The sequence below is a fragment of the Psammomys obesus genome, unplaced genomic scaffold (assembly GCF_907164565.1).
Source record: "Psammomys obesus unplaced genomic scaffold, mPsaObe1.curated_primary_1811, whole genome shotgun sequence".
Taxonomy (NCBI): domain Eukaryota; kingdom Metazoa; phylum Chordata; class Mammalia; order Rodentia; family Muridae; genus Psammomys; species Psammomys obesus.
In genome coordinates, this window is record NW_026596088.1 from 2,152,262 (window position 1) to 2,178,894 (window position 26,633).

Consider the following 26,633-nt stretch of genomic DNA (forward strand, 5'->3'; position numbering starts at 1 on the left):
AGCACTCTTCATGTGGGAAGCTGGAGTTCCGTGGCTTTTTTTTTCTCCTTGGAGCCCATTTCGAGTCAAGTCACGCGTAGTTGCGTTTGGAGCAAACTGCTGAGCTGGCTCTGGGGGGGGGGGGGGCTGCCGCCTCCTGCTGCTGTGGCCCTTTTAATACTGGCTGAGAATTGACGGCAGCCCAGCCTTCCGTTCCTTAGGCCGAGGGACAGTCTCCGCCTGCAGCGGCCGGGAGCGTCCCCTACCAAACAGTGTGCATGGCCCTGACCCATTTGTCCTTCCCAGAGTTAGAGAGAGAAAAGTTCGAGTCCTATGCACCCCAGCACCGAGGTTTCTCCTGACCCGTGTCTGCTGAGGGAGCACTAAGTGGCTAGCACTCAGCCCCAGATTAGCAGGAGAGGAGTCTGTGCAGCAGGCTCAACATCAGAGGGGGCCACTTGGAGACCAAAACAAACAAACAAACAAACAAACAACAAACAAACAAAAAGTAGGTGCAAGTGGGTCCAGCCTGTGGCACATGATGGCCTGGGAACAGTGATGGCTGGGTAGAGTCTTTCCCCCCAGACCCTTAGGTCCCCACTAGGAGAATGACAGTGATAGAGGACAGCAGTGAATTCCTGCTTTTGGCTGGGGCCTAAGGACCACAGGGCTGTGCGTAACTCTTTGTAGCAGAAGACTGGGCTGAGGAGTTGGCCCTGTGTTTTTTTGGGAGTTGTTCCCTCCTCTGAGCAGACAATGTCCGTATCCTACCCAGTTACACGAGCAGGAAAGGAGCCCCAGCTCCCACCATGTTCTGATGCCTGGCCCTGTCACTGAGGTGGAGGGGACTGATGGCCTACACCCTCTCCTGGACCTCCTCCCACCTTCACAATGATGGATTAGGCCCGCAGCAGGGTTTGAGGACTGGGAAAAGCAGTCAGCAGTGAGAATGGCTGACATGCTGCCTGGGGCTAGGGGAGGGCAAGGTGGCCACACTGGCCACGGGCAGTGACATAAGGAATGGGGGAAATGAGGAAGATGCCAGGGTGGAGTGGGCTGCAGAGGGCCTTGACAGAAAAGAGGCAGCGAGATGCACACGAGAGCCCTGCCCTCCAGCAATTGTATGGGGACTCCTGACTTCAGGTCCCTGGAATTCCCCACACAGCTGGTGCCTTTTTGGATAAAGTCCATGGAGTAAGAGAAGGAATCGTAGGCCTGGGAGGGCTGCACCCAGAGCTGTGCACCACTCTGATGGCTACCTCTCTGATGGCTCCCAAATGTCACTGGTCCCAGGGCCAGGTACCTACCAGGCCAGGCAGAATGGGGGCCAGCCACATGTGCCTGCCATCGCTGGTGTCGTTGACTTGGTCGATAAGCTTGTCAGGGGTTCGCACATCCCCACATACACCCTCCAGCGCATTCACACTGTCTGGGAAGGCAGCGATATCTGAGGTGTAGGTTAAGCTGTCATAACCCAAACTCATATGCTGTGCAGTGTGTCACTCTCCAGTGTGTCAAGCTATCTGCACTGTGTCTCAGGAGATGCTGGGCTGGTGCCTTACACTCTAGCAGGATGGGAAACGACAGTGAAAATAGATGCATTCTAAGAAAATGGGATTGTAGCTGAGGGGAAGTGCTGGGGAGGGGGGCGCCAAGTAAGGGTCCAAAGTCAAGTTCAAAGTCAGGGAGCACAGGCAGGCTAGCTGGAAATGAAGGGTCTGCAGAAGCACAGATGGGGTGTTGGTACTGCCACTGCTCTGAAGCACAGCTCACACCCGACATGGGCAGGAAGATGACTCTGCAGGTCACGACCTTGGCCCAATAGGAGCTGATTAAGAAGGGACCCCTAAGGGCATGTGCAGAATCTGGGTCCAGCTCTGTCACTGTGACAGGGGAAATCTCTGTCAGGAAGTCTCAGGCAAGCCACTGGATATCACTGATACTTCCCCTGTAACAGGGACAGAAATGCCTGTGCTCCAAGATGGACAGGAGAACCTCAGAAGACACTGGCACGAGCCATCTTGCTGACATCAGTGTACCCTTGGAGCTCGTCACTCACTAAGTTACGTGGAAGATAAAAGCCCCAGAGACACCCAGGGCCCCGGGCACACACAGGACTCTGGGGCTATGCTAGCATGACCCTACCTGAAGGGCCTGCTGAGGATAAGCAGGTGACACAGAAGACATAGGAGAGTTCAGAGCTTTCCGACTGGGCTGTGTACCTTCAGATAAACCACCTCTCCGTCTTAGGTTCCTCCCCTGGACAATTCGGATTTTAGACTATTTTGTTCACAAGATTTCTGTGGGGTGCATAGGGTATATTCTAGCAGTGCCTAGCATAGAAAGAGCCATCCAGAAGTGCTGAGTTTGGGAGAGGGAGGCTGTTTGATAACAAGAGCTCCAGGAGTCAGCATTGCTAAGGCATCCATGGGGTCCTTTGGCTTAGTCACAGTCACTCCACATGACTGAGGGCCTTGTATCAAAAGTTAAGTTCCAGAGGCTGGCATTGCATTTAACAATATCAACCACCAAACTGAAATATTTCAGAACCCTCTGGGCCAATCAACAGCCAGCGTGGGCACAGCAGGAGCAGAGGTTAATACACTCCTCTCCCACTGAATTCCCAGACTGTCGGAGCCTTTAGATCACCAGCTGTCTATGCCCTCTGAGAAGGGTCTGTGCTTAGTAGGAATCTCCCTGCACTCTCAACCATGGGAAAGAACCAGATGTAGCATCCTTGGTGAGCGTGGCTAGGAGTAGCTCTAAGGGCTCAGTGGCACCCTATCATACCACCACCACCACCACCACCACCACATTGTCTTTACTACTGTAATCTTCATCACCATCATTACATTATGATTACCATATTCATCATCACCATCTCCACCATCACCAACAAGCAGCATCACCAGCATCACATTACCATAACTATCATAATCATCATCACTACACCATCAGTCACCAGCAGGTCTTTCATTTTGTTTTACATTCTGGGACAAGGTCTTGCTAAGTAGCCCGGGCTGGCCTCAAACTCACAGATCTGCCTACCTGTGCCTTCTGTGTGCTAGGATTAACGGTGTACATTAACACATCTAACCCTCATCTGGCCTTTTGAAATAGGGCCTTGCTACGTAGCTCAGGTTGCCCTCAAAATTGTGCTGGCCTCACACACCCAAAATTCCTCCTGCCTCCACCTCCCGAGTGCTAGAATTACAGATCTGGGACCCTGCCCCATCTGTAGCAGCATCTTCTGTGCTGGCTTCTGCTCCCAGTGGAAAGGATACTGTTCTGGGACAACGGGATCCTCTCCCCATGCTCATCATACAGCTCCAGCCCCGTCAGGCCGATGTAGTAGGGGTCTCCCCAGCTGGACAGCAGCTGGAACTGGAAAATGACTTGGTTGTGATTAAGGAAGAGTGAAGCTCAGTTTTCCAGAGAAGAAAGCTGCACAGTGGCAGAGGGGATGTTTGTCGGCGGAAGTGTCGCTCTCCCAGGGACGGATGTCTGCCAAGAGGAACACAGCATCACACTTTGCCACACCACTGCCCTGGGAGGGGACTGGAAGGAGTGTGTGGACAGGTAGTGCTGGGACCACGCCTCTGGGGTCATGCCTCAGATGCCCTGGTTAGGAAATGATTAGAAACCTCTTCCCTCCTTCGTCTTTCAAGTTCATGGGAATAAGCTTGTTGTGGATGGGGGAAAGCCTCAGGTCAGCCCACAGCAGAGTAAGTCCTACAGATAAGGTCAATGTGCTCACGGCAACACCTGTCCCCCTTGGTTTGATCTTCCCAACCCCAGTTCCTAGGAGCAGAAGTGGAAGTCCCGAGAGCCTAGACACCCCAGGCTACAGGCTACAGGCAAAGAAACCACTTCCTTCTGAATCTGGACACCCCCACACAGGTGGGGCAAGTTATTTGACTTCTCTGACTTGGTCCATTTGCTTTTAGCTTTCTTTTTTGCTTTTCTTTCTTTCTTTTTTTCTTTTTTTCAAGAGACAGGGTCTCATTATGTAGTCAAGGATGGTCTGGGACTCTTGATCCCCTGCCTCCACCATGCCTGGCTCTGGTGCTTTAGTTTTCATGGCTGGGAGGTGGGCTGCTGCCAGGGGAGATGCTCCGCTGCCTATGCAATGAGGTCACAGCAGGAAGGAGGGGCTCCTGCTGCCTCTGTCCCTGCCTTCTCCCTGCCCTGTCCCTGGGTCTCCTTTCCAGCCCTTCAGCTGAGCCCTCTGTGGCACCTCCCCAGCCCCAGTCTCCAAGGTGCAGAGGGGTCCCATGCTGCTTCTATATCCTAGTGCTGCCTTCGTTAGCTTCACTCTCCCGGTGTGGCATCCCAGCTGCCCGGCTCTGTGCTGTCTGGGGGAAGGATACAGCCACAGGGCATGAGTGGGGCCTCGTAGTCCATGCTGGCTTGCTCCAGGCTCTTCACATCTAGCCTGGAAAGAGACCAAAACAGTACCATGAGCGATTCCATTCCAGGGTCACCAAGAGACACTCCTGAGCCATGGACTGCATATGCAGCAGCACGGTGGCTCCTGCATGACCTCCTCTTCTCCCAGGGGAGACACACTTGTATGGGGGCGTGCAGTGGAGGACCTGGTTCTTTTCTGTCACAGACTCTTGCCTAGAGGTGGGGACATGTTTAACTGGAACAAACATGCAGATACCTGGACAGAGTGGTAAAGCCACTGTACAAAGACATACAGCTGACAGGTAGTTGACTGGGATGTGCCTCTGGGGTCACTCTCCTGACCACATATCCTGCTGGCTAGAGGGGAGCAGCCACTGCAGCCAGAGGTGTTTCTGGACAGCACAGTGACTGCAGCTCCAGCCCTGAGGGTGCACACACAGACGACACTGTGGGCTAGCCCCTCTCACTCACCTCCTGGTGGGCGCTGGTGGTAGCCGGGTCTGCAAGTAGTCCCCAAAGAGGATTTCTTGTGCAAAATCAAAATGGCAGTTGCCAGGCCCCTTTCGGATAAGAAAGCCTTCTGCAGGAGACACGCACAGGCCATCCAGGGACACATGGGCGACTTTGACCTAGCAAAGGAGACACAGCTTGCCTGAGGCCTCAGACAGTGGCTGGCTCTTCTACCGGGCCAGGACACCTGGCCAGCCCTGAGTTCCGGTGACAGTCACATTCCATCTTGAGTACAACGCTGGGGCTCGGAACAGGACACCTGAAGTGAGTCCCTGCCCTGAGGACACTTACCTGTGTTTCCCATGCGTGTGTTTCAGAGAGGCATGGTACTTGGTGGGGGACCCCAGACAGCAGTGGCAGTGGCCTGTGGCAGTCAGGTGAGATGGTCAAGGGCACAAGCTCTGGAGCACACACTCTACCAGTGCTGTGCAGGCCTCCAGCCTCCCTCCACCTTCCTCCCCACCTGTGAGGTGGGCGCAGCCCCCATCTTCCTACTCTCAGCACCTGGCAAGTGCTTGCTGGGTTCATAGCAGAGACCCAGCTGGTCCTTCTGACAGCCTCAAGGCTGACAGGTAGTGGCACTGTGCTCTGAGCACTTGCTGAGTAGACATATGTGCACACATGCACGCATGAACGCACGAATACACGCATGAACACCCGCACAAGCACATGCTGTCCAGGGAGGACATGCTGGCCATGCTGCTGGGATCCGCCAGCAGACTGCAAAGACCTCCAAGCCAGTTGCCACACTTGCCTTCCCACCAGCAATTGAAAGAGAGTGTGAGCTTCATGCTCGACAGACTGAGACCAGACTCTAGCTGTGTAGCCCCAGGAGAATGGCAAATCCTTTCCCAGCCTTCCTTAGAACCCTGTGAGGTGGGGCAGCGAAAGGAGGCGGGGTAAGAACCCGAAGAAATGGGGAACGCACACAAGCCTGCCTCACAACGCTCTGTTGTTCAGTGGACAGCAGGCCCACAGCGGACACTGCCAGGCTGGACTGTGTGGGAAGAGGACCCACAGTCACGGAGAAACGAGCCCGCAGTTCCCCAGGTTGCCCTGGTGGTGGGCTGCGGGCTATGCCTATGTCCGCTGTGTGCAAAAGGAAACGCAGCTGGCTCTCTCCCTGGATGTCATCCCCCCTCTACTTGGAAGGTTCTGGAGGATTTATGCTTCTCTCCAGCACCCACACTAGCCATTCATCATGCTGCCTCCCTGATAGTGGACTCCGCTCTGCCCGGCTTACCCCTCGGTAGGTGTCCTCGGGAGATTTATTGTAGTTCCAGAGGCGCAGGCCAGCAATGCTTTGGGCCCTGTCAAAGTGGATCATAAGCACATGGTCCAGCCCAGGGGAAAAGGGGATCAGCCACATGTGCTCATCCTCGGTGGTGATGTTCGTGCCATCGATTAACCTGCAGGCAACGAGGGGAGCTCAGCAAGACGGTGGGAGACCTCCAGATGGCCTGCTTCTCTCCCCCAGAGGTGTCATGGAAGGTGGGAGGGCGGCAAGTCAAGAAGGGGTAAAAACAGAGTGTGCTCGTGAAGGTGCTGAGATGCTCATCCCCAACAGGTTAACACAGACAGGTGTGTCCCCGTGGGAATCCCTCAGCCTACGACCCCAGGGTGAAAGGCTTCTGCTAAGGAGCCTTGTTCTGCAGGCGAAGGCTGCTGTGGACATAAGCTCAGCACACAGCTGTGCAGGCACCCTAGGATGTGCGGTGGTTAATGGGGAAAATGACAACCACAAGAGGTTGTGGTGTGGCCAGGCTGGCAGGCCACAGGGACCAGCTGCAAGCTGGGCGTGGGGTTATGACTTGGGGCCAGTGCCTGGAAGGGGTGTGCTGGGCGGAAGGTGGGTCTTTTCTCTGCTGTCCAAATGCTCTGCGAGATGTGGAGGCAGTCTGCGGGAAGTGCAGCCTTTCTCTCTTGGGAAACATCAGGGAACCGGCAGACCTGGGCCAGGGACAGGTGCCAGAGGAAGCAGCTGGCTCCACGATTCTGACGAGCCAACCTGCTTGGTGGCCACAGGTCTAGGTGCCCCAGGGAAACCCCAGTCTGCAGGAGACATTTGCCAACCAGTTACCTCAGCCCCTTTGATCTGGGCTTGACCTTTGTCCTCTGTGTGGCACGGCCACTTGGAGCCCTGGACCCAGAGACAATCAGCCTCACCCCACTCGACCCTTGGACCCTAGGGACCTTCAGGGCCACTGTGCTGTGAGCAACTCTGGCTGTGGCCACAATTCCTGTATCTAAAATCAACTTTCCCCCTTACCATTTGATAGTTTGAGGTTTGGAATAAATCTGAGTGTTCATCCATGGAGGTAAAGCGTTCTCTCCCCTGTGCTCTAAAAGGCTGTTATTAAATTGATGGATGGTGTGTCTTACAATTGCTGGCATGTTAAAACTGAGGAAATTCGGCAGGCCGACCCTGCTGTTTGTGAAGGAAGCTGGCTGCTGTAGGCTGCTGTTTCCTTCCAAAGCAATTACTTCCGTCTTGGGGACTGGCTGCGAGCAAAACTGTTGCAGGGTTTTGGGAGAAGGGGACAGTGGAAGAGGATGGCATAGAGGCTGGTGGCAAAGGACACCTCTCCCTCTGCACTGTCCTTAAGACACCCACTAGCAACAAGCCTCTCTCATGCCTAGATTGGTCTAAACACTATGGCCACCATCAGGATCCTGTCATTGCAGGGATATGGTAGAAGCCAGGTCAGGGCAAGAGAGACAAGAGCAGCCTGGGCCATCCTTCAACCCATCAGAAGGTAGGGGAGGGGCACTGAGTAGCAGAATGCTTGCCCTCCATGCAAAAGGGTCTAGGTTCCATCACCAGCACTTCACACGAAAAAAAAAGAAATATTACAAACAAATACAAAAATGGGCACAGGAGCTCCTGGAATCTGAGGTGACCGATAAGGATGGAAAACAGCTTAAGGGGGCCAGATGTTGGCTCATGATTTTAATCCCAGTACTTGGGAGGCAGAGGTTGGCAGATCACTGCAAGTTTGAGGCCAGCCTGGTTGACAGAGCAAGTGAGTCCAGGACAGCCAGGGCTCTGTTACACAGATAAACCCTGTCTCAAACCCACGCCGGCCCTCTGCCCCCCAAAAAAGATTACTTAAGGCCAGAGCCCATGCCCAGCAGTAGAAGCCAACAGAAAACAAACTAATGGTATCTTTGGAGGTTCTTTGTTCTCATGGTTTGTCAGAGCATTAAGAACAAAAACAAAAACAAAAAATCTTACAGGTCCTTTATATATATTATGGCTCCCAGTTTTGTGTTTTTATGAGATTCCTGTATGTGCAAATCTGTATGTGTCTCTGTATCTATATAACATTCTTATGCTTTTTCTTTGGCCCTCTTCTTTTGCTTGTTTTGTCCTATTCCTATTTGATTGTTTTTGCATTATTATTTCATTTTATTATTATTCTTTACATCCCTGCTTGTTTTCTAATGAGACAAAAACGGTGTGGCTCCTGAGAGGGGAAGAGGGGAGGAACTAGGAGGAGTTAGGGGAAGGTAAGGGAGCTATAACTAGAATGTAGTGAATGAAACACTTTAAAAAAAATTTTTTTTTTCAAGACAATGTTTCTCTGCATAGCTCTGTCTGTCCTGGAACTCACTATGTAGACCAAGCAGGCCTTGAACTCAGGGATCTGCCTGACTCTGCCTCCTGAGTGCTGGGATTAAAGGCATGCAATACCATACCTGGATTACAAAATCTATTTTTAATAAAAGAAAAATAGGAAAACAAACGAACAAATGAAGAGATGAGTTGGCGGCATCCTTCTATAATGCAAGCACTTGGACCTGAAGCAGCATTATCTTGAAGTTCTGTTGGTACACACTGAGAGACCCTGTCTTACAAAAACAGAACCATGGAGGGGGAGAGCTCCTCCAGAGTGAAGAGGGCCTATAAAATGGGAAAAAATGTCGGCGAGCCACATAGAAGACAGGATTAATATCAACACACATAAATTATGACAAAAATTAAGCACCCTAAGCCGAAGTCATCCATTCAATAAATGGGCTAGTGAAAAGAGTAGACAATTCTTAAGAAAAGAGATACAAATAGCCAATAAATATTTGAAAAAAAAAACCATTCAATATCCCTAATGATCAGGGAAAACTGATTTGAGAATCCATTTCACCCCATCAAGAAAATAAATAAGAACCAAAGCTAGGGAGAATGTGGGGAAAGGGGAGTCTTCATTCCTGCTGTTAGGAGTCATAGAAATCACCGTGGAGGTTTCTCAAAACCCCCAAAGCAGATCTACCGTTTGAGCCAGCTGTAACCCCCCTGGGTATATACCCAGAGGGCTGTAAGTCAGCATCCTAAGATGCTGCTGCAGCATGCATGGGCAGGGAATGGACTAGATGTTCATCGGCAGATGAATGGGCAAAGAAACGTGGTCCGTACATGCAATATGGAAAAGAAAAAGGCAACCTTTGTGGTATTTTCAGGAAAATGGATGCAACTGGAAATGTTAAGAGAAACAAGCCAGACTCAGACAAATGCTGTAAGTCGTCTAGGTTATGGAGCCTAAACCTTACCTCATATATGGGTGGGTACCCATGCATTCATACTAAAGAACTAGAAAGGGTTTCACTGGAGGGGAAGGAAGGGATCTTAAGATGGGGATAGAGGCATAATATACTTAAAATAGGGCAGCAGTGGTGGCGAAACAGCGGGGAGAATAAAGGACACTAATGAGAGGGTACAGCAAAGGACGGTAGGGGAGGGGATGAATGAGAGCAAAGTATAATGGTGTGTGTATGAAGTTGCCTTAATGGAACCCATTGCTTTATATTCTAACCTAAAAAATAAAAATAAATGAAAGAAAGAGGGAAGGAAAAATTCGAAGTTCCCTAAAGCTCAAGGGCCTCTCAGTTAACGGCACACTTTGTTACCGGATCTTAGCTCAACTACACAAGCAGTGAGAGTGCTGTCCGGTGGCTCAGGCAGCTACTCACAGAGCTAGTTGTGACAAGGACTTTGAGGGAGTGTTCGCCTCTTCAAGTGCTTCCTGGTTAGAGATTCGCAGAGGAGTATTTAAAGATGACATTAAGATTGGGCTGGAGACTGTCAGGATGATCTGGGGTGGTGAGTGGGTGACAGGGATGGACAGTCTGGGGAGCTGTGGGTTTCTCCAGTGGCTGGCCAGGGGCAGCTTGTGGGTTCAGGTCTAGGTCTGCCAGCTGTCCCGCCAGGATCTACAGCCCACAGTGGCTGCAGTCAGTGCCAGCAGGGGATGAAGGTAACAGTGAAGGGCCATCTTAAAGGGACAAAGAGGATACAGCCAGGACAAGGGGCTGTGAGCACCCTACTCACAACCTGTAGCCATGGGGATTACTGTCACAGTTCTATGGATGAATAAACTGAGGCAGAGTAGATGCCCAGCTCAGTAGTCAAGTGCCAGGCTGGCGTATCCTGTGTTCAAATCGTGACTCTACTTAACCAGTCTGGGCACTTTCGATCACACTCTGACTTCAGCTTCATCCTCTGTACATAAGGATAACAATGATGATTCTCTGTCTACACTTGTGGCTTTCATGGATGGACATTAGTAAACTACCAACAGCCCAGTGCCTGGCTCACCATTCCCAAATGGTGCGTACACTACTTGTTATTATTGTTGTCCTCACTGTTATGAGTGTGAGGTTTGGAAACTTAAAGCTGGGGAGAGATTTGAACTCTCATTCTTCAAACTTTCCTTGTTTCTAATTAATTCACATAGCTGTCCAGAGCAGGAGGCCAAGTGCCAGCGGTAGGTTATCTGTGAGTGGATGCTATAAAAAGCTTGCCCATTCACCCTAGCCATGGCATCCAGAATGTGCAGGAAGCAGAGCAGCCTGCAGAGACTTTCCTATCACTTTCCTGCTTGCAGAGGAAGAGGCCTAGGACAGGCACGTGCAAAGCTGATGAGTCACCACAGAGACCGACGGACTACGCTGAGGGAGGCCCTAGCACGCTAGGGAGGCCAGCGTGCTCTCAGAGCACACAGCATCTGTGGACACACCAGCCTGATTTTGCATCCTGCCTGTCCCCAGAAGGGGTCACCTATGGAAAGAGTCACCTCTATTTCTTTTGGCCACATGCCCTCCCAGACTGTATCTGATGCATTCCTGATGCCTGGGACACAGCATGTCCCTAGACCCTGACGGCCACAGCCACGCTTCTCATACTTACTTGTCCAGGGTTCGTGAGTCATCAGTGTACTCAGGCAGGTCATTTAAGTCCCTGGGGGAGGCAGAGAGCTGGTGCGAGTGGAGGGGCAGGGCCTGGCCATCCTTGCCCACTACCTCCAGGCCAGTGAGGCCTATGTAGTGCAGGTCCCCCCAGGAGGCTGTGAAGTTTAATCGGAGGCCTGTGAGGAAAGGAAAGTAGGCAGTCACCACCAGAGGCTCTGGAGCCAGAAGAGAGCCATCCTTCAGCCTCTCCCCTCATGGACCTTCTCTCAGGGGTCCTCAGGCCCAGACTGCTGCCGACTCAGGACATACTGCAGGCGGGAAGCCCACACCTGGCTGGGCCACTTCACACCAAGCTTTGTATCCTGTTGGCTTGCTGTTTCGCGGTGAGGCGTTCTTGGCTTCTAATTCCCCCAGGCCTCATCATACATCAGGGACCCTTAGTTCTTCTACCCAGATGATCTTCCAATTGATCATCTTCCTGTGCCGTTCTTCTATCACAAGGTCTTTGCACATGCTGTTCCTGTCCTCTGGACTGTGCATGTGTTTCAGGGGCCAGGCTGGTCCTGCAATCATAGCCTGTCATGTCTCTATATATCCTCCACCAAACCCTGGAGGCCACTAACTAGTAATTGCCGATGGGACCTGCCAGGTGGCTCATTCCTTAATGGAACGACCCCACTTTCTAGACTATTGTGCGCCCAGGTACTGACATAGTGACTGGCAATATGGTATAGGCTCAATGCCAATGAATGTCTGACAGTATCTAAATGGGACAGTCACATTAAGAAGCCCCATACCCAGAACTTGACGTTTTATGCAAATGAGCTCCTCCTAGGAGCCCTCACTGGACTCAGGGTAAAAGAAGTAGCTGCTGACCCCATGCTTCCACCCTGCTTCACCACAGACCATTTCAGGAGACCTTCTGTGGCCCTGGGACATACATAGTAGGTGACTCATTCTACTGTCCAGAAAGCTCCCCTCCTTGAGTCTCTGGGGCATACCCTGTCACCTTTTCATAGGCTTGGCTGGACTTTCTCCTTTCCCAGTAGAGCAGGGCCAAGCTCATGGGCTCTCCCACCCTGTAGGTACTTGGCCTGTTTTGCACCTGCCTGAGTTCTAAGGTTTAGCTCTTTGGACTTCTGCTAAGTGACAGCATGCTTGGTGGATCTGGGGTCATGAGGTACTCCATATTTCTTACAAGAGGATCTGCAAGCCCAGAAAAACTCCGGAACATTCTAGACCAGACTGCAACCTCTCACCACCCTGACTCGACATCTTGTCCTATGGCCTATCATTTCCCAGCACCCTTCTTGTGACTTCAGCCTTCAAACTTCCTCTCTGTGGTGCCAAAGTTGGCCTGAGCTGATGAGGACGTGGCTTCTAAGTAGCACCAAGTAGACTGCTTGTCACACACACATACCCTCCCGGGTGTGGATGTTGAGCAAAACAGCTGGCTGCCCTCCAGCCTGTGTCCATGCTGCTTTGCAGTTTGGCCCTGCCGCTTTCCCTACAGAGGTGGGTGAACTTCTCCACTCTGCATCTGGGCTGCATGGCTGGCTTTGGCCAGTAGAGTGGAATGTGTGCCCAGGAGCTTGTCTCTTTTTTCTGCCCTGTGCTGGTACCAGGAAGCTCAGTCACCTGTCGCTCTAGCCAGCAGCAGCACATGCAGGCAGTTGCTGTCCACGTGCCAGCTTCTCAGAGGTGTGAGCAGGCCAAGGGAGAACACCTGGGTGGCTCCGGTGAGGTGAACTAGCCACAGAATTGTGAGCACTGATGACCACAGAGCACTGCAGACAGGCGCTCCATTGTGGGTTTGTTTGTTCTGCAGCAAACGCTAACTGATACAATCTTTCTACTGGCCACATTCAAATGTCTTCTCTTAGACAGTGTCCCCCACTTTTCATGCCCTTGCTCCACTTGCTTTCATCCTTATGTCAGGGGGTATTCTACATTAATGTGCTTGTTTATTTCCCTGAGGCCAGGACTCACTGTTCTATCCCAGAGCCTAGGGTTACAGTGCCCAACAAATAGATGCTTAACGAAATTTTGTTTTGAAACCTCTGATTGACAGACGGGTGGGCAGGTGGTCCCGGTGGCTGGTAAGCGGATACTCACTGTCTGCATGTGCCAACTATAGGTGTGAGGAAACTAAGAGTGAGCCTCGGTATGAGGACAACACAGCTGTACACACTGCAGCAGGCCCACACAGAACGATGGGGGGGGGGGGGAGTGGCACTGTGGGGAGTCAGGGAATTTAGGGAAAGAAAGGGAGATCTGGGCTGGGGCCTGCACACTAAGAACAGACATGCTGTGCTGCATTTCTGGAGGAGGAACATTCTGGGCTGAGAACAAGTTGAGCCCACACCTGGAAGCAGTTAGGTAAGGGAGGAGAAGAGTATGACACTAGTAAAGGAGGCAGGGCTTGATCCCAGGGGAAGCTGAGAGGTTCCTGACAGCTTAATGGGGAGTTACAACAGGTTACTTCTTCTGTTTTGTTTTGTTTTGTTTTGTTGAGACAAGATCTCCCTTGTAGTCTAGGATGGCCTCAAAACTTGTGATCCTCGAGGCTCAGCCTTTGAGTACCAGCACCGCAGATGTGCACTGCCATGGTGGCCTGGGCAGGGCATCAGGGCAGGGGTACGTGCTGAACTGTGCCTTGGAAGGACTTCAGTAGACTGTGAAGGGAAGACACTGGTGCTGACAGTGGCCTCACTGAGGGGCTCACAGTGGGACAGGGCAGCAGGGGACACAATCAAGGTCTGTTTAGGGGACAATGGAGCTCAGTGGCTTGAACACAGCAGGAGAAGAAGGGATTGATCCAGGTGACAGAGTCAGGTGGGGAGTGTCTGGGATGAAGAAGGCCTGGAGGTGGAGGAGGGAACAGACTGGGAGGGGAGGGACAGAGCGAGGCAGAAATGCCACCTCCCCCTGGTAACAGCAAGCCTTTCCCCCCGTGCCTGCAGCCCCTTTGTGTCTGACAGATGCACCTGATCCCTCTGATTCTGGGCTCTGAACGCAACGACTCTCCTTGCGAGCTGATATCCATGCTCCATATTCATTTTCCTCGGTGCATCAATTAGTATTTATACAAATGGAAATTAATTTTGTTATTTCGCTCATGCTTTGGCCCTCTCGACTCCTTCCCTATTCATTGTGGCTGATATTTGCAAAACTTCCCAAATGAGTGTCATCTGCAAATTAGCAAGTCATATATTCTCTTTCAAAGCATGAAGAGGATTGGCCTTCCCCCACCCCTGCACACACTTCCTGGCACTACTTTATTAAAGTGTACTCTACCTGCACAGGTTGCTGAGTGTGGGGTGGGGGTTCAGAGAGAAGAGCTGTAGCAATCTTGGGGCTCTAGGCTCAAAAGGTAGGGAATAGCACAATTCAGAGGCCTCAATGCTTTTCTAGCCAGTACAAAGATCAAAGGTCACAGTACCCTACTCCAGGACCACTGCAATGTCATCTCTGATAAAGACTGGGCTGGTTCAGTGCAAAGGACATTGGTAAATAGCCTTTTTGGGAAAAATTAACAGGTAGACAGGACAGTGGCAGCTTCTGCCTGGCAGCACCTTCACCTGCCTTTCTTCTCCTCCAGGGAGACATTCTGGCTCATCCAGGTTGTCTGGGCATCTGACCACTCCCACTAGGGACAGCCACTGACCCATGTCTGGCAAGATAGTTTTCACATCTCTTACCTGTCCACACCCACCATGGAGAACCATATAATGAAGTTATGGATAGGCTTAAGATACAAGCTAGACCCAGAGACTTAATTCTGGGACTAGATCTGCTAGGCAATAGAAGTGGTTTCTGCTCTTGGGTTGTTGGTAATGGGTGGATGTGAGTGCAAAGTTCCCCAAGCCCCTGGTGCATAGCCTTCTCATGAGCCCCTGGTGCATGGCTCCCATGGGGAAGAACAAGAGGCAAACAGGGTGGGAAGACAGACACAGCAAGTCTCTATGGTGTCATTTCCCTGTCTACATCCAGCTGCCTAAAAAAACTAGTGACCCCAACTTCTAGGTACATAAAATCAATAGATTCTCTTTTTGCTGAATTCAGCTTGAATTCAATTTCCATTTTTCCATTGTTCGTGTGTGTGTGTGTGTGTGTGTGTGTGTGTGTGTGTGTGTGTGTGTGTTTCAAACCCCAGGGAAAGCAAACTGAGTAAAAAAATAAATTATTGCTACCTTTTAGGACCTAGCAGCCTCACAGGAAGATGCTGACCCTCACAGAGGCCTCTGCCATAAGGCATCCTCTTAAGCAGAGCCCTGAGGCATGTGGTAGTTGGGGAGGATTTCTGCTCTGGAGTTAGATCTCCTTGCTTCTGGTCCCAGCCTTGGGAACTAGCTATGTGACTCTGGCTTGCTAGGCTTCACTTGTCTAATGTGGAAAAAGGGCACTAAGGACTGGGAGGCCAGGCAGGAAAGCCCATCCCAAGCCTGGTTCTTGCCATCTATCTATCTGCTGTCTGTCTATCTATCCTGTGTGTATGTGTATTAGGGTGTATGTATGTGTGCATGTGGAAAGCAAAGGACAACCTTGGGTGTCATTCTTCCTTACTGGGTCTTGGTGCACACTAATTAGGATAGATGGTGGTCAGAGAGCCCCAGAGCTTCATTTGTTTACATCTTGCCAACACTGGGATTACAATTGTGCACTGCCATGCCTGAATTTACCAGGATCCTCCTAAATGAGCCACCCCCTGCCACTTGTTTATTTGCTTGTTTATTCACTTATCCAGGCAAGATCTCCTCATGGAACACAGGCTGGCCTTGAACTCAGGTTTTCCTGCCCCTGCCTCTCAAGTGTGCTAGGATTACAGTTCTTTAGTCTGTTAGTCTAATTCAGTGACCTGGAATGGAAAGAGCTGTAAGGATTCAAATAAGTCACCTTCTTTCTGTCTAAGAGACCATTTTTTCCTTTCGACTGAGCAAGGAACAGGGGAGGGTTCTCACTGAGGACAATGGAAGGTGTCTGGGGGAAAAGGGTTGCAGGAGAGCCAGCAGGAAGAAGTGCAGTGTGCACCAGGTGCCACCCAGACCCTTGCCCTAGGGCAGGAGACTGCTTTTGCCACAAGTATCTTAACGAGTATCTTCAGAAAGCCTTGTCCTTCCTGGATGCAGCCTGTGACCAGTGGCATGAAGACACAGGGACGTGAAGACCAAGCTTTCCCTCACTCAGGACATCACCAGTACCCTCCGCAGCTTCTGTGCGTCCCATCTAGCTGCTGAGGCCTTCACAAAGCCATCTTTGCTTTCTGTCCAGACCTGCCTGCCCCTCAGTGCGAGCTCTGGAAGGCTCCAGTCTTCCCCCTCAGAGCTACCTCAGGGACTGGGCAGATAGGTAGCCACAAGACCCAGGAGACACCGAGAGCCTGCTACCCACTAACGTGGCAAGGGCATGGGCTAAGCTAGGCTGGGGTGAACTGGGAACTGGAGGGGTGAGGCTGCTTCTAAAGAAGTGTAGTAGGTAGGGTCACAGCTCTTGTTTTCAAGAGATAAACTGAAAGCAAATGACATAGCAGCAGGGAGGGCAAGAAACAGCAGGAAGCAAGGCAACTAGAGCATGCAGTGAGCCTGTTAACAGGGCCCTGGGGGTTGCAGGGAGATCCCAGACAGCCATGACCCCAGCTTGGAACTTCCCTAGATAATGAGGGACTGACATGAATGTAATTTAACTAAGAGAGAAACTATCTAGAAGGAAGGGGAGAGGCCCAGGAGCTCAGCTGAGATCTATTCAGGGAGGCATGCTGGCTGTCATAGGCTCATGTATTTCAGTATGTGAAATAAGCCAGCATTTCTGAATCTGCCTAAAATCATGTGTTCTGGAGAAGTTAGAAAGCCTGGGTCATGGGCTATGTGATTAACCTCCTCACCACACACACACACACACACACACACACACACACACACACACACACACACACACAGCCTGTTTTGTTTTGTCTAAGTGCTGCAGTGGCTGAGTTCTAGAACAGTTCCACCTACGAAGCCAGCAGCAGCCTGGGGCCACCTGGCTCCCAAGTCCAGATCCCCAGTGACCATATAGATGACCTAGGTACAGAATGCCACAGTGCCCCCTGATAGTACAAGATGCAAAGAGGCCCTTGCCAGGGACCTGGGCAAGGTACTCACACAGTCCGTAGAAGATGCCTGGCTCTGGTGTGGTGACTTCAGAGACAGAGGGGCTAGCTTGTAGCTCTAGCCCTAGTACCTACAGGATGTTCGGGGAGAAACAGGGAGAAGAAGAGAGGCTTTAGTAGTACCTACACAGTTCCTTTACCAGATTCATTGAGCACTCCATGCCCAGGAAATCCCTGGGTCTGTTTTTGTATGCCTTCCCTTCCTATGATGGGGTATGTGGGTGTCTGGAGCCTGGGACCACATCCCTACCCACAGCTCTTACTGGCAGCTAAGGGGTGATGCTACACCAGGGTACTCAGACTTTCTCCGAGTCTCTTGTGGACCCATAACACTTCCTGAGATGGAAGGAAGGCAGAGAAAGGCACAGAGGATGGGAGAAGGAGGTACAAAGGGGAGAGGAAGAGAAAGATGGAGCAGGGCAAAAGGAAGGAAGAAGTTTGTCTTCCCCAGGACTAAGCATCCTCTCCTGCTTTGAGGTCAGGGCCATCAGCAGGTACTCCTGGGCCTTGATATTTAGAAAACACTGGGCAGATGAAGGATTTCAAGGTCAGCTCCGTGGAGACCCATGAGTCAACAGCAGATTGTGCAGTGCTTTGTGGCCATGGAAGGCTTGGGACATTTCAATTAACTGACACTTTTAAATTGAGATAGCTCAAAACCCAGATTTCTGGCTTCTTTTGTAAATGTCAGGGGAACAAGCAACAATGGGTGATGGGCTGCCACTGGGCAGAGTTGCTGTCCCCTCTCAGGCTCCCACTGGATGCCCCCTTACCCTATGCCTGCCTGGCCCTGCTGGTTCAGCCCCACTGAACAGGGAGGGGGACTGTAGGCCAGCTGTCTGCTTTCCTCACACGTCTGTGGGCCAGCCTGACTCTTGGGGCTGTCCCATCTTCTCTTCACTCCTCTCTTTCTCTACATTACAAGACCCTCCCCCAAGACCCTGGGACCTCTCCATTTCCATCAGTGGATCCTGACATTTTTTTTGCCCATTTTCTTTAGCATTATGTACTCAGGTTCTGGCTTTGATACCTTCATGGTATCAAAGTAAGTGCCTCAGTTAGGGCACTTAATCCATGTCTGCAGTAAGAGTATAACAGTCCCTACTTAAGTGTCATCATGGGGCTGGGCTTACAAAACCTGTATCATTAGTGAACTTGGGTTAGGGCATGTGCTCAGGCAGCCATGGCTATGCTCACTGTTTTATGATTATAAATGGTTCTAGGGGTAGAACCTGGGCCAGGTAAGTACTTTTCCAATGAACTATATCTACAACCTTCTTTTTTATTTTGAGACAGAGTTTCTCTAATTTGGCCGGGCCAGTCCTGAACTCATTCTATAACCCTGCCTTGCCTTAAGCCTGTGAATGGCTGGCCTCCGGGCCTGTACTAACAGGCTCAGTTCTGGTCATTGTTTTAACTGCAAGGCTGCCTCCTGCAGGCATCTCTGTTCTACTCACAATGGTGAGTGATCTGAAGCAGCCTCAGCCACTTCCCTCTCCCCAAAAGACAGACAACCTCTATATTATAGACACACACAGCACAGAGCCCAATATCTAGCCTATATTTCCTATCTTTGATAAAAATTTAAATCCTTACTTCACTTCAGTTTTAAAAAATAATAAATAATTAGAAAGTGAAATATGAAATGCTGAATAGAAAATGAACTAGAAAAAAAAAAAAAAGGGGACTGTCAAGGTAGCAGCCCCAGCAGCACAAAGGATGTCTGTCTTACTTCCCCTCCCTGCTCTGAGTCAGGAGCAGGAGTCCGCTTAGGAGCTGTCCCACCATCTGGGAGGCTGAGGCAGGAAAGCAGTGAGTTAGAGGTCAGACTGTGCTGCAGGGTGAGACATTGCCCTGAACAATGAAAAGAATCCAGTTAGGGGTACTCCCCAGCCCCACTCCCGTCCTACCTGGTCCTGGGCGCCCAAGCCAGCCTGTGTGAAAGGCCGCTCTTCCTGATCTTCACTGTCAGCAGTGCTGGGTCTCCTTAGAGCCTCATCAGGCTGAAGGCCACACAGGCTGTCAGCATCCATGTCAAAAGTCTCATCCAAACAGAATATGGCCTCCAGGATGTCCTCATCCATGGTGAATAAAATAGTGTCTCCAAAGTGCTCGGGTGCTGGGCACATCACCAAGAAGAGAGAAGGTTCAGCTGGCCCCAGCTGGGCCCCACGCCCCAGCTATCTGCCATCTAGAACATGTCCCAGTGTCCCATACACTATGTGGTCTCAAACAGCTAACAGCTCCTCGTGTGAGCTGGCAGCTCGGTCCCCACATTTCACCAAGCCGAGAGGCACACCGATCTACTGATGGGACCTCGCGGAAAGAGAATCCTTTCACCTCTCACCAAACAAGTCCCAGAAGGTACTGGGTACCTAACCCAGATCCCTGAGCCTGTTTCTACAGTGCTGGGGATAGCCCCCAGGGCCTTGCACAGCTACTCAAGAGGTTTACAACTGACCTATAGCCACAGACTCCTCTTGCTTTAAATCTTGAGACAGTCCTGCTAAGATATCACATGGGCTGGAGCCTTTGGTGAAACAGGATTTCAGATAGTGTGTGTGAGGTAAGGAGTAGTCTCAAGAGTTATTTTACCATCAATGCTTAAGCCTAGTGCTGAGAGTACGGGTGTGTACTGCCTAGCTAGCCTTCCTGTGAGCCCTTTTATGAAGCACCTCCCCCAGGTGTGGGTGTCTTCCAACCCGGGAGCTGGGCTCCAATGACTGGCTGGCCTGTGGGCACCCTACACACTCTACCCATTTGCCTTAAGGCAAGAAAGAGGCTACAACTCATGGCTCTGGCCCACCCAGGCTGGAGGAGGGGAGGGGTGCACCTCACGTCTATGAAGAAGACCTTACCTGTCTTGGGCTAGCTCATGGGTCTCCCCTCTATGCCTCAGTCAGGAGCAAACAAGGACTTGTAGAACATCCCCACAGATATACCATACCTCCCATCAGGGTTCCGGAGGCTTTAGCAATTTCTCCTTCAAAGATGCACTGTGTATCCAAAAGCATGGTGATGTCCTTCACGCCTCGGAAGGAGTGTATTCGAGACTTATTGTAATTCCAAATCCTAATCAGGGCAACTTGGCAAGGGTGTGTGAACTCGATGGCGATGGAGTGGGTCATGCCTGGTGTGAAAGGGGCCAGCCAGACATGCATGTCATCCTGGGTCCTGTTCACCCCATCAATGAGGTTGGAGACTACACGTGGGTCTTTCCCGTAAGCTGGTAAAATATTAATGTCAGGGGGATCAGCTGTAATGCTGGAGATCTGTACTGGCTCCCCCGTGGAGCTGAATATCTCTATGCCATTAAGGCCGACGTAGTGCCTGTCTCCCCATGTAGACTTGATGTCAATGACCAAGTGCTGTCCGTACGGGAGGACTGGGATTTTAAAGTCGCTGTCGCCATCTGTCTCTAGGGAGGGCTCCTCCTCTCTGCAGGGGGCTGGGGGCTCCTCATTGCGGCTGCTCCTCTGCTGCTTCAGGAACTCATCTAAGATGTCCCCCTGTGGCTCCAGGGCAGAGATGCGGCCCCGGTGGGCACGGTCGAAGGCAGTGAGGGAGTCCCATGATGCATGCAGGGCATCTTCCTGCTCCCCAAACCACTGCAAACAAGGCAGTGTCTGGGTGGCCTGGGAGCCCTCTGAAAGACAGAGCACAGGAGGGGGTATCAGCCTGTTGGTGTCTCGCCTTGGAAACTGTCTCATGCAGTGGCTCTCAGCTGCTTGGCTGTCCCACGGACTTAGGGGCCCTTGTGACATCTGTGGGGCAAGGCTTACGGGGAAGTCTAGGTGGAGCATGGCCTCATTTGGCAGTCTTGGCAAAGAGCTGTTTATCATAACCCAAGTCTAGACTCTCATCTCAGAAAAAAAAAAACCAAACAAACAGTATTTTTAAGAGGCTTTAAACTTTCTAGGAGTACAACTATTGTACATATCAGGAAAAGAGCTATAGTTTGAATCTTGAGTGGTCCCCAAAGGCTGGCATCCAGACTGTGGCACTTCTGGGAGGGAGTGGAGCTTTTAGGAGGTAGGACCATGTCCCTGAAGAGGACTCTGGGATGTTCCTCCTCTTTTCTGTCCAGCTACCAGGAGGTGAGCAGCTTCTCCCAGCGCACGCTGCCACCATCACATGCTGCGTTGTTGTAGGCCCAAAGCAACATGGCCAAAGAGTTCAGGCCTGGAACCTTTGAAACTGTGAGCCATCGTGAACCCATTTCTTTGACAGTTGTTTGTCTTGGGTACATGGTGATAGGAAGCTGACCCAGGAAGGCTATTTTGGTTTTGGGAACTTTGCCAGAAGCCACCCTACTTTGAAACCCACATAGCTAGGGACATATCATGGACCATGGGGTCCGAGTTGGTCACAGTGTGGGCTGCACTGCACTGGAGGCTGGCCCAGTCACATGGCTGTGACAGTACTACAAGGCATCTGTCTACTCCCAGACACGGACAAAGCCTGAGTCCTGAGCAGAAGGACACTAACCAGTCCTCCAAGGGAGGCTCTGAAGCCCTCTCTCAGAATCCATGAGCTCAGCGTGAGCATCAGGCAGTGGCCCTTCCTGGCAGCCAAGGATAGCCAAAGATTATCCAAAGGTGTCATTCTGATTAGACAGTGGCATTCAGCACTGCCATTCTGTGTTGCTTTCACACTGGGCAGTGCCTGTGTTCCATTTCTTGCCTGCTTTCTAGGGGGCTTGGTGCCATCAATTATCTCCTCTCTTTAGAATCTTCCAACACTGCTTCCTCCAGGGCTTCCTGCTACTCGCTCTGCCTACAGATAATGCCTAAATCCCTCCTTCCTAGAAAAGAGAGAGTACCAGATCCCATGGCTCCCTCCCATCATGCCCTGTCCTCCCCTTTTCTGGGCAGAAACCCTGTTTCCTGTCTCAATGGTGGCATCTCAACCCCACCCCAAACTCAGCATCCCTCTTTTGGGAAACAAGCCTCGGCTTTCTGGAAATCATCCCACTTTCAAGCTATCCACACTGAAGCACAGCGGCTGTCATTCCCCTGGCTGAGCCAGACTGATGGGATATAGAGTGGAATTCTGAGGGCCCATTTGACTACACTGTAGGGAACCTGCTTAAAAATGATGGCAACTTGGGAGCAGGAGCCAAAAGATACACAGAAACACTGACTGCCTTATATGACCTGCATACTCCTGTTCCTGAGAACAGACCCCTGGTAGCTTTTTGCACTTTGAATGCCTAAGACACCCATGGCTCTTAGAACTCCTTCAATGTGACTTTCTGTTAGTGACAATGACTTCTCAGTCTTTGTCAGTCTTCACTTCTTGTATGACATCCCAAAGGTCTTGCATTTGACAGTCCCTCTCCCAGTGGCTTAGGAGACTGACATACCACTTCAACTTTCTAGCTCCCTGGCCCAGAGAGCTAGCTAGCTTTTCCTCCTCCCCACCTCTCTCAATGGCGGGGCTCACTACAAAGCTCAGTCTGGCTTCATGCTATCTGTGTGTGGTCTGGTCACTTCAATACCCTGAGCCATGAGCCTATAGCAGACTTTGTTACATACTATTCTCATTGTCATTATCGTTTCTTATACCAAGAATAAGAATGAGCCTGCTCACTGTGCCCACAGGGCCCTGTTGAGGCTCTTTGTAGTTTTGCAACCTCCATCTCCTCCAGCCACTGCCATTCTTGCTCCATGCCACCAGACATCTGTCCAAGGACATATCAAGAATCTTCTTCAGTAGGGCTTTGTCCCCTGTACCTTCTGCTGGGAGAGCTCTTCCTCCAGATTGCCACTTCCTTCCAGTGCTCTCCCCCTACACCTCACCCCCAACCATCACCACCTCACCCTTGCTCCCTGCAGTGCCTCAGTGCTCCACACAGATAGCATGAGGTACTGGAAATTCCTAGGAAGTGTTTGCTGGGACAGAGAGGCCTGTGAACACCAGCTTCTTGCCTGCAGTTCCCCAGATCAGCCTGAAGGTTATCACTTGCGGGTTCTCCTGTGACTGCTCTGACTCCTTCTTCCTATCTGCCACCAACAAAGAGCCCGGAAGTCCCCATATCCTCTCCTCCCAGGGGCTGGCGTGACATGTGGCAGAAGGCGCTCTAGCACAGGCTGTCAACACTTGGGTTTCTGTGATATGAATTCCTCTGAGTGAAAGCAATGGGGGGTTGGTCCACTGGCACGCCAGGAGACACTAAGTGCCGCACATCAGGAATTTGGCCGGCATGCCTCTGCCAGGGAGCAGGGACTTGGCATTCCTTCCAAGTCAGCCTTCCAGACTTCTCTCTCAGTCACATACTTGGTTCTAAAAGGAGAGGTGTAGATTTTTCTCCTGGGCCTGTTGGGTGTGATGACAGCTGGACATCCATGTGTCTTCTTGTGTCTCTCTGTCTGCTGGAAACATGCTCTGTCTACTACTTGGGACTAAGCTAAGGCGTGGCCTGTCATTGCTGACAATCCTATCCTAAATCTGCTAGACAAGAAGTTTCCTTTTTCTTTTTTGTGGTACTGAGGATGAAATGCAGGGCCTTGCACATGTTAAACACACTCTCATTAAGCCATGCCCCCAGCCCAATTCTGAACCCAAATGAGCAGCAAACAGCAATGGTGTCCATCTGTAGTCTATGTAGCCTAGAAGGACCCCGATGATGACATGACAGGACCCAAGATTCCAAAAGACCCCTGCTGTGTACGGTCAGACATGGATGACTGAAGCTCGGAGTTTATGCAACTGTCCTGATCACTATCACCGCTGCATCAATGCCTACAGACACAGGAAACAAGAGTGGACAAGGGGAAATACAACAGAGCCACCTTCCTTCCAGTGAACCTGCTTCAGCCATTGCTGCCTGGGCAAGGGCTGAACACCTCACCCATGTCCACCAATCACCACCTCCTGAGACTCTAGAACTGGCTGCAGGGCCCAGAGCCAGCACTCAGTCATTCAGGGCTGAGAGGCCTTTGGCTGTCTGTGAACAAGCAAGCGAGAAAAAAAAAGTAGCCTGGTGGATTTGTGAGGAGAACCAAGGGGACAGGGAAAAGATGCTACCAGCAAGAAAGTAACCTGAGTTCTCCATCTGCTCCTCTTCACTGACCACAGTACAGGCTGCTGAGACCTCATCCTCCTGTGGCCCACACCGCCACATCCAGAATACAGATGGCATCATACAGTGATGAAACTGTGGTGGACTCACCATGGTGATGGCAGGACTCTGAAGCCATTGTGAGCTTATTCACTCCTCTGGCATTTTGGTGGACTCTGCCAGATTGCTTCTTAGAGGGCCAGGCAGTGGGCTTAGCATTGGGTGAGGGACAGTAACAACACCATTTCTAAATAAACTTTCCTTGTTAGCAAAACCAGCTAACAAGCATTAAATCTCAAGAGCTCCATTTTTAATGTGTTATTGAGCCAAGCAGGGAAATGCCTGGCAAGAAAGTAAAGTGAGATTGGGGCCTCTGAACTTGGACAGTTGGACTGCTGCCTGTCACCAACAACTTCCCGCAGCTCCACGTCTGGTTTAGAGCCTGTTTGACCATTCAGCAAGCGCTGGCAGTTATGCTAATAGGCTCAGGAGTAGTGGCTCCAAGCATGGATGGTGGGACTGATCCACTGTGGCTCAAATTCTATACTAGCCCCCACTAATTGTGGGAAAGAAAAGCCCAGGAAAGTTACTTAAACTTCATTTTTTCAACTGTAATATGGGGCTGTCATGAGGGTTCAGAATCATTAAGACTGGACCAGGCCTTGGCAAAGAACACACACACCGGCCCAGGCCCTGCTTGTCATCACTGTCCTGTCTATGTTGTCTTCTTTAGTGTGTGTGTATAATTGTGTGCACACATGGGTGAATGTATACATAGATTTGCATGTCTGTGGAGGCTAGAGAACGACCCTGACCATCATCTTCTGGGGATGTCCACTTCCATTGAGACAAGGTCTTTCTCTAGTCTGGATATCATTATTTGGCTCAACTGGCTGGCCAACGAGGGGTCCTCCTGTCTCTGCCTCCCCACAGCTGAAATTAGGTGGGTTTGGGCATTCAACTCAGCTCTTCAAGTACTTTGCCAACTAATCCCCCACACTTTTAATTAACCAAATTAAAGACCCTCTTGAAAGAGGGTCTTTCTATATAGCAGAGGCCTGTCTAGAACTGGTGACACCCCTGCCTCTGCTCCCTGACTGTACAGGTTCGAGGCTTAGCCCCACATGCCCCTTTGGGGTTTCCTGATCTCCTCTTTATCCACTCTCAGGGTCTAGATGAGAGGCGCATGGCAGCAAAGACCCGGTGGGCAGCCAGTGGTTGGGCAGGGAGCCCTCAAAGTCTGAGGGAGTTGTTCTCCATCTGATGTGACACATGAGGAGCTGGGCAGACACGCTGATGATTCACTAAAGAGGACGAGCTGGATGGCTGTGGCCACACCAGCAAGACACATAACAGAGTTCAGGCAGCACAGGCTGGGAAGGGGGGAGCAGGAGCATTGGCCATCTGCTGGGGCATGCCAATGTCAGCCAGGTACCTGACAAACACAGCCCACAAATCTCATGTGACCACCGAGAATCCCCGAGGAAAGGGGTGCTTAGTGGAGGCTTCATGGGAATAGGGTGAAAGGAGTTAAAACCCAGGCCAGTAGGTCTGTGTGTGAGGTGGGGTGGTTGGGAGGAGTCACAAACTGATGTTTCACTCATAACTTGCTGAACACTCCCCAGGAACCAGGGAAGCTCCGCTGCAGCATTAACTTGTCTTCACTGTCTTGTTTGTTCCTCAGAGATCAACAAGGGTATGTCAGTCCCATCTTATAGATGAAGGCACCAAGGCTCAGAGAGCAGAGTGCCTGAGAATAGCCAGATTCATTCAGAGTAATTATTAATTGATCGATTGGCTGATAAGGTACTTCACACCACAGGGGCAAGTCTGAGTGTCCCTACCAGTGTCCCCACCCTGGTGCCCTCTTATACAGATGACTACAGTATCCCCCAAATACCCTCCTTACTCAGGATAGACATACAATGCCCTGACCCTGGTGCCCTCTTACTCAGGACGGGTATGGAAGACCCCCACCTTGAGCCCCTTTCACATTCAGGAAGTCCTTATAGATAACCCACTATAAAGACTATGACAGTCTCAACATGAACTCTGCCAATAGATGTGCCTTTTGTTTTATTTTTAATACTGGAGGTTGAGCCCAGGGCCTTGCATCACTGAGCTACAGTTCCAGCTTTCCTGCCTCTTTATTTTGAGACAAGGTATCACTAAGATGATCAGTCTAGCCTTGAGCTCACTTTGCAGCCTAGGCAGGCCTTGGACTTGTAACTCTCCTGCCTCAGTCTCTGGAGTATCTGGCATTAAGGCCATGAAACCTGGTGCTTTCTTTTTAACACACACACACACACACACACACACACACACACACACACACACACA

The 26,633-nt window shown here is 51.1% G+C and overlaps 1 protein-coding gene across 5 annotated transcripts in view; it reads right to left on the bottom strand.

The window, feature by feature from the left end:
• The window catches only part of Katnip (katanin interacting protein), a 168,825-nt gene that overhangs the window by 2,832 nt on the left and 139,360 nt on the right, over nucleotides 1-26,633 (bottom strand). For all 5 annotated transcript variants that reach the window (XM_055627421.1, XM_055627423.1, XM_055627424.1 and 2 more), the window contains 9 exons: nucleotides 20,178-20,876; nucleotides 19,141-19,349; nucleotides 17,223-17,301; nucleotides 11,081-11,258; nucleotides 6,143-6,308; nucleotides 4,861-5,018; nucleotides 4,350-4,414; nucleotides 3,264-3,374; nucleotides 1,287-1,426 (listed from right to left, as the gene is read on the bottom strand). In XM_055627421.1, coding sequence (XP_055483396.1) covers nucleotides 1,287-1,426; nucleotides 3,264-3,374; nucleotides 4,350-4,414; nucleotides 4,861-5,018; nucleotides 6,143-6,308; nucleotides 11,081-11,258; nucleotides 17,223-17,301; nucleotides 19,141-19,349; nucleotides 20,178-20,876 — 1,805 coding nt within the window. The remainder of the gene's footprint in view (nucleotides 1-1,286; nucleotides 1,427-3,263; nucleotides 3,375-4,349; nucleotides 4,415-4,860; nucleotides 5,019-6,142; nucleotides 6,309-11,080; nucleotides 11,259-17,222; nucleotides 17,302-19,140; nucleotides 19,350-20,177; nucleotides 20,877-26,633) is intronic.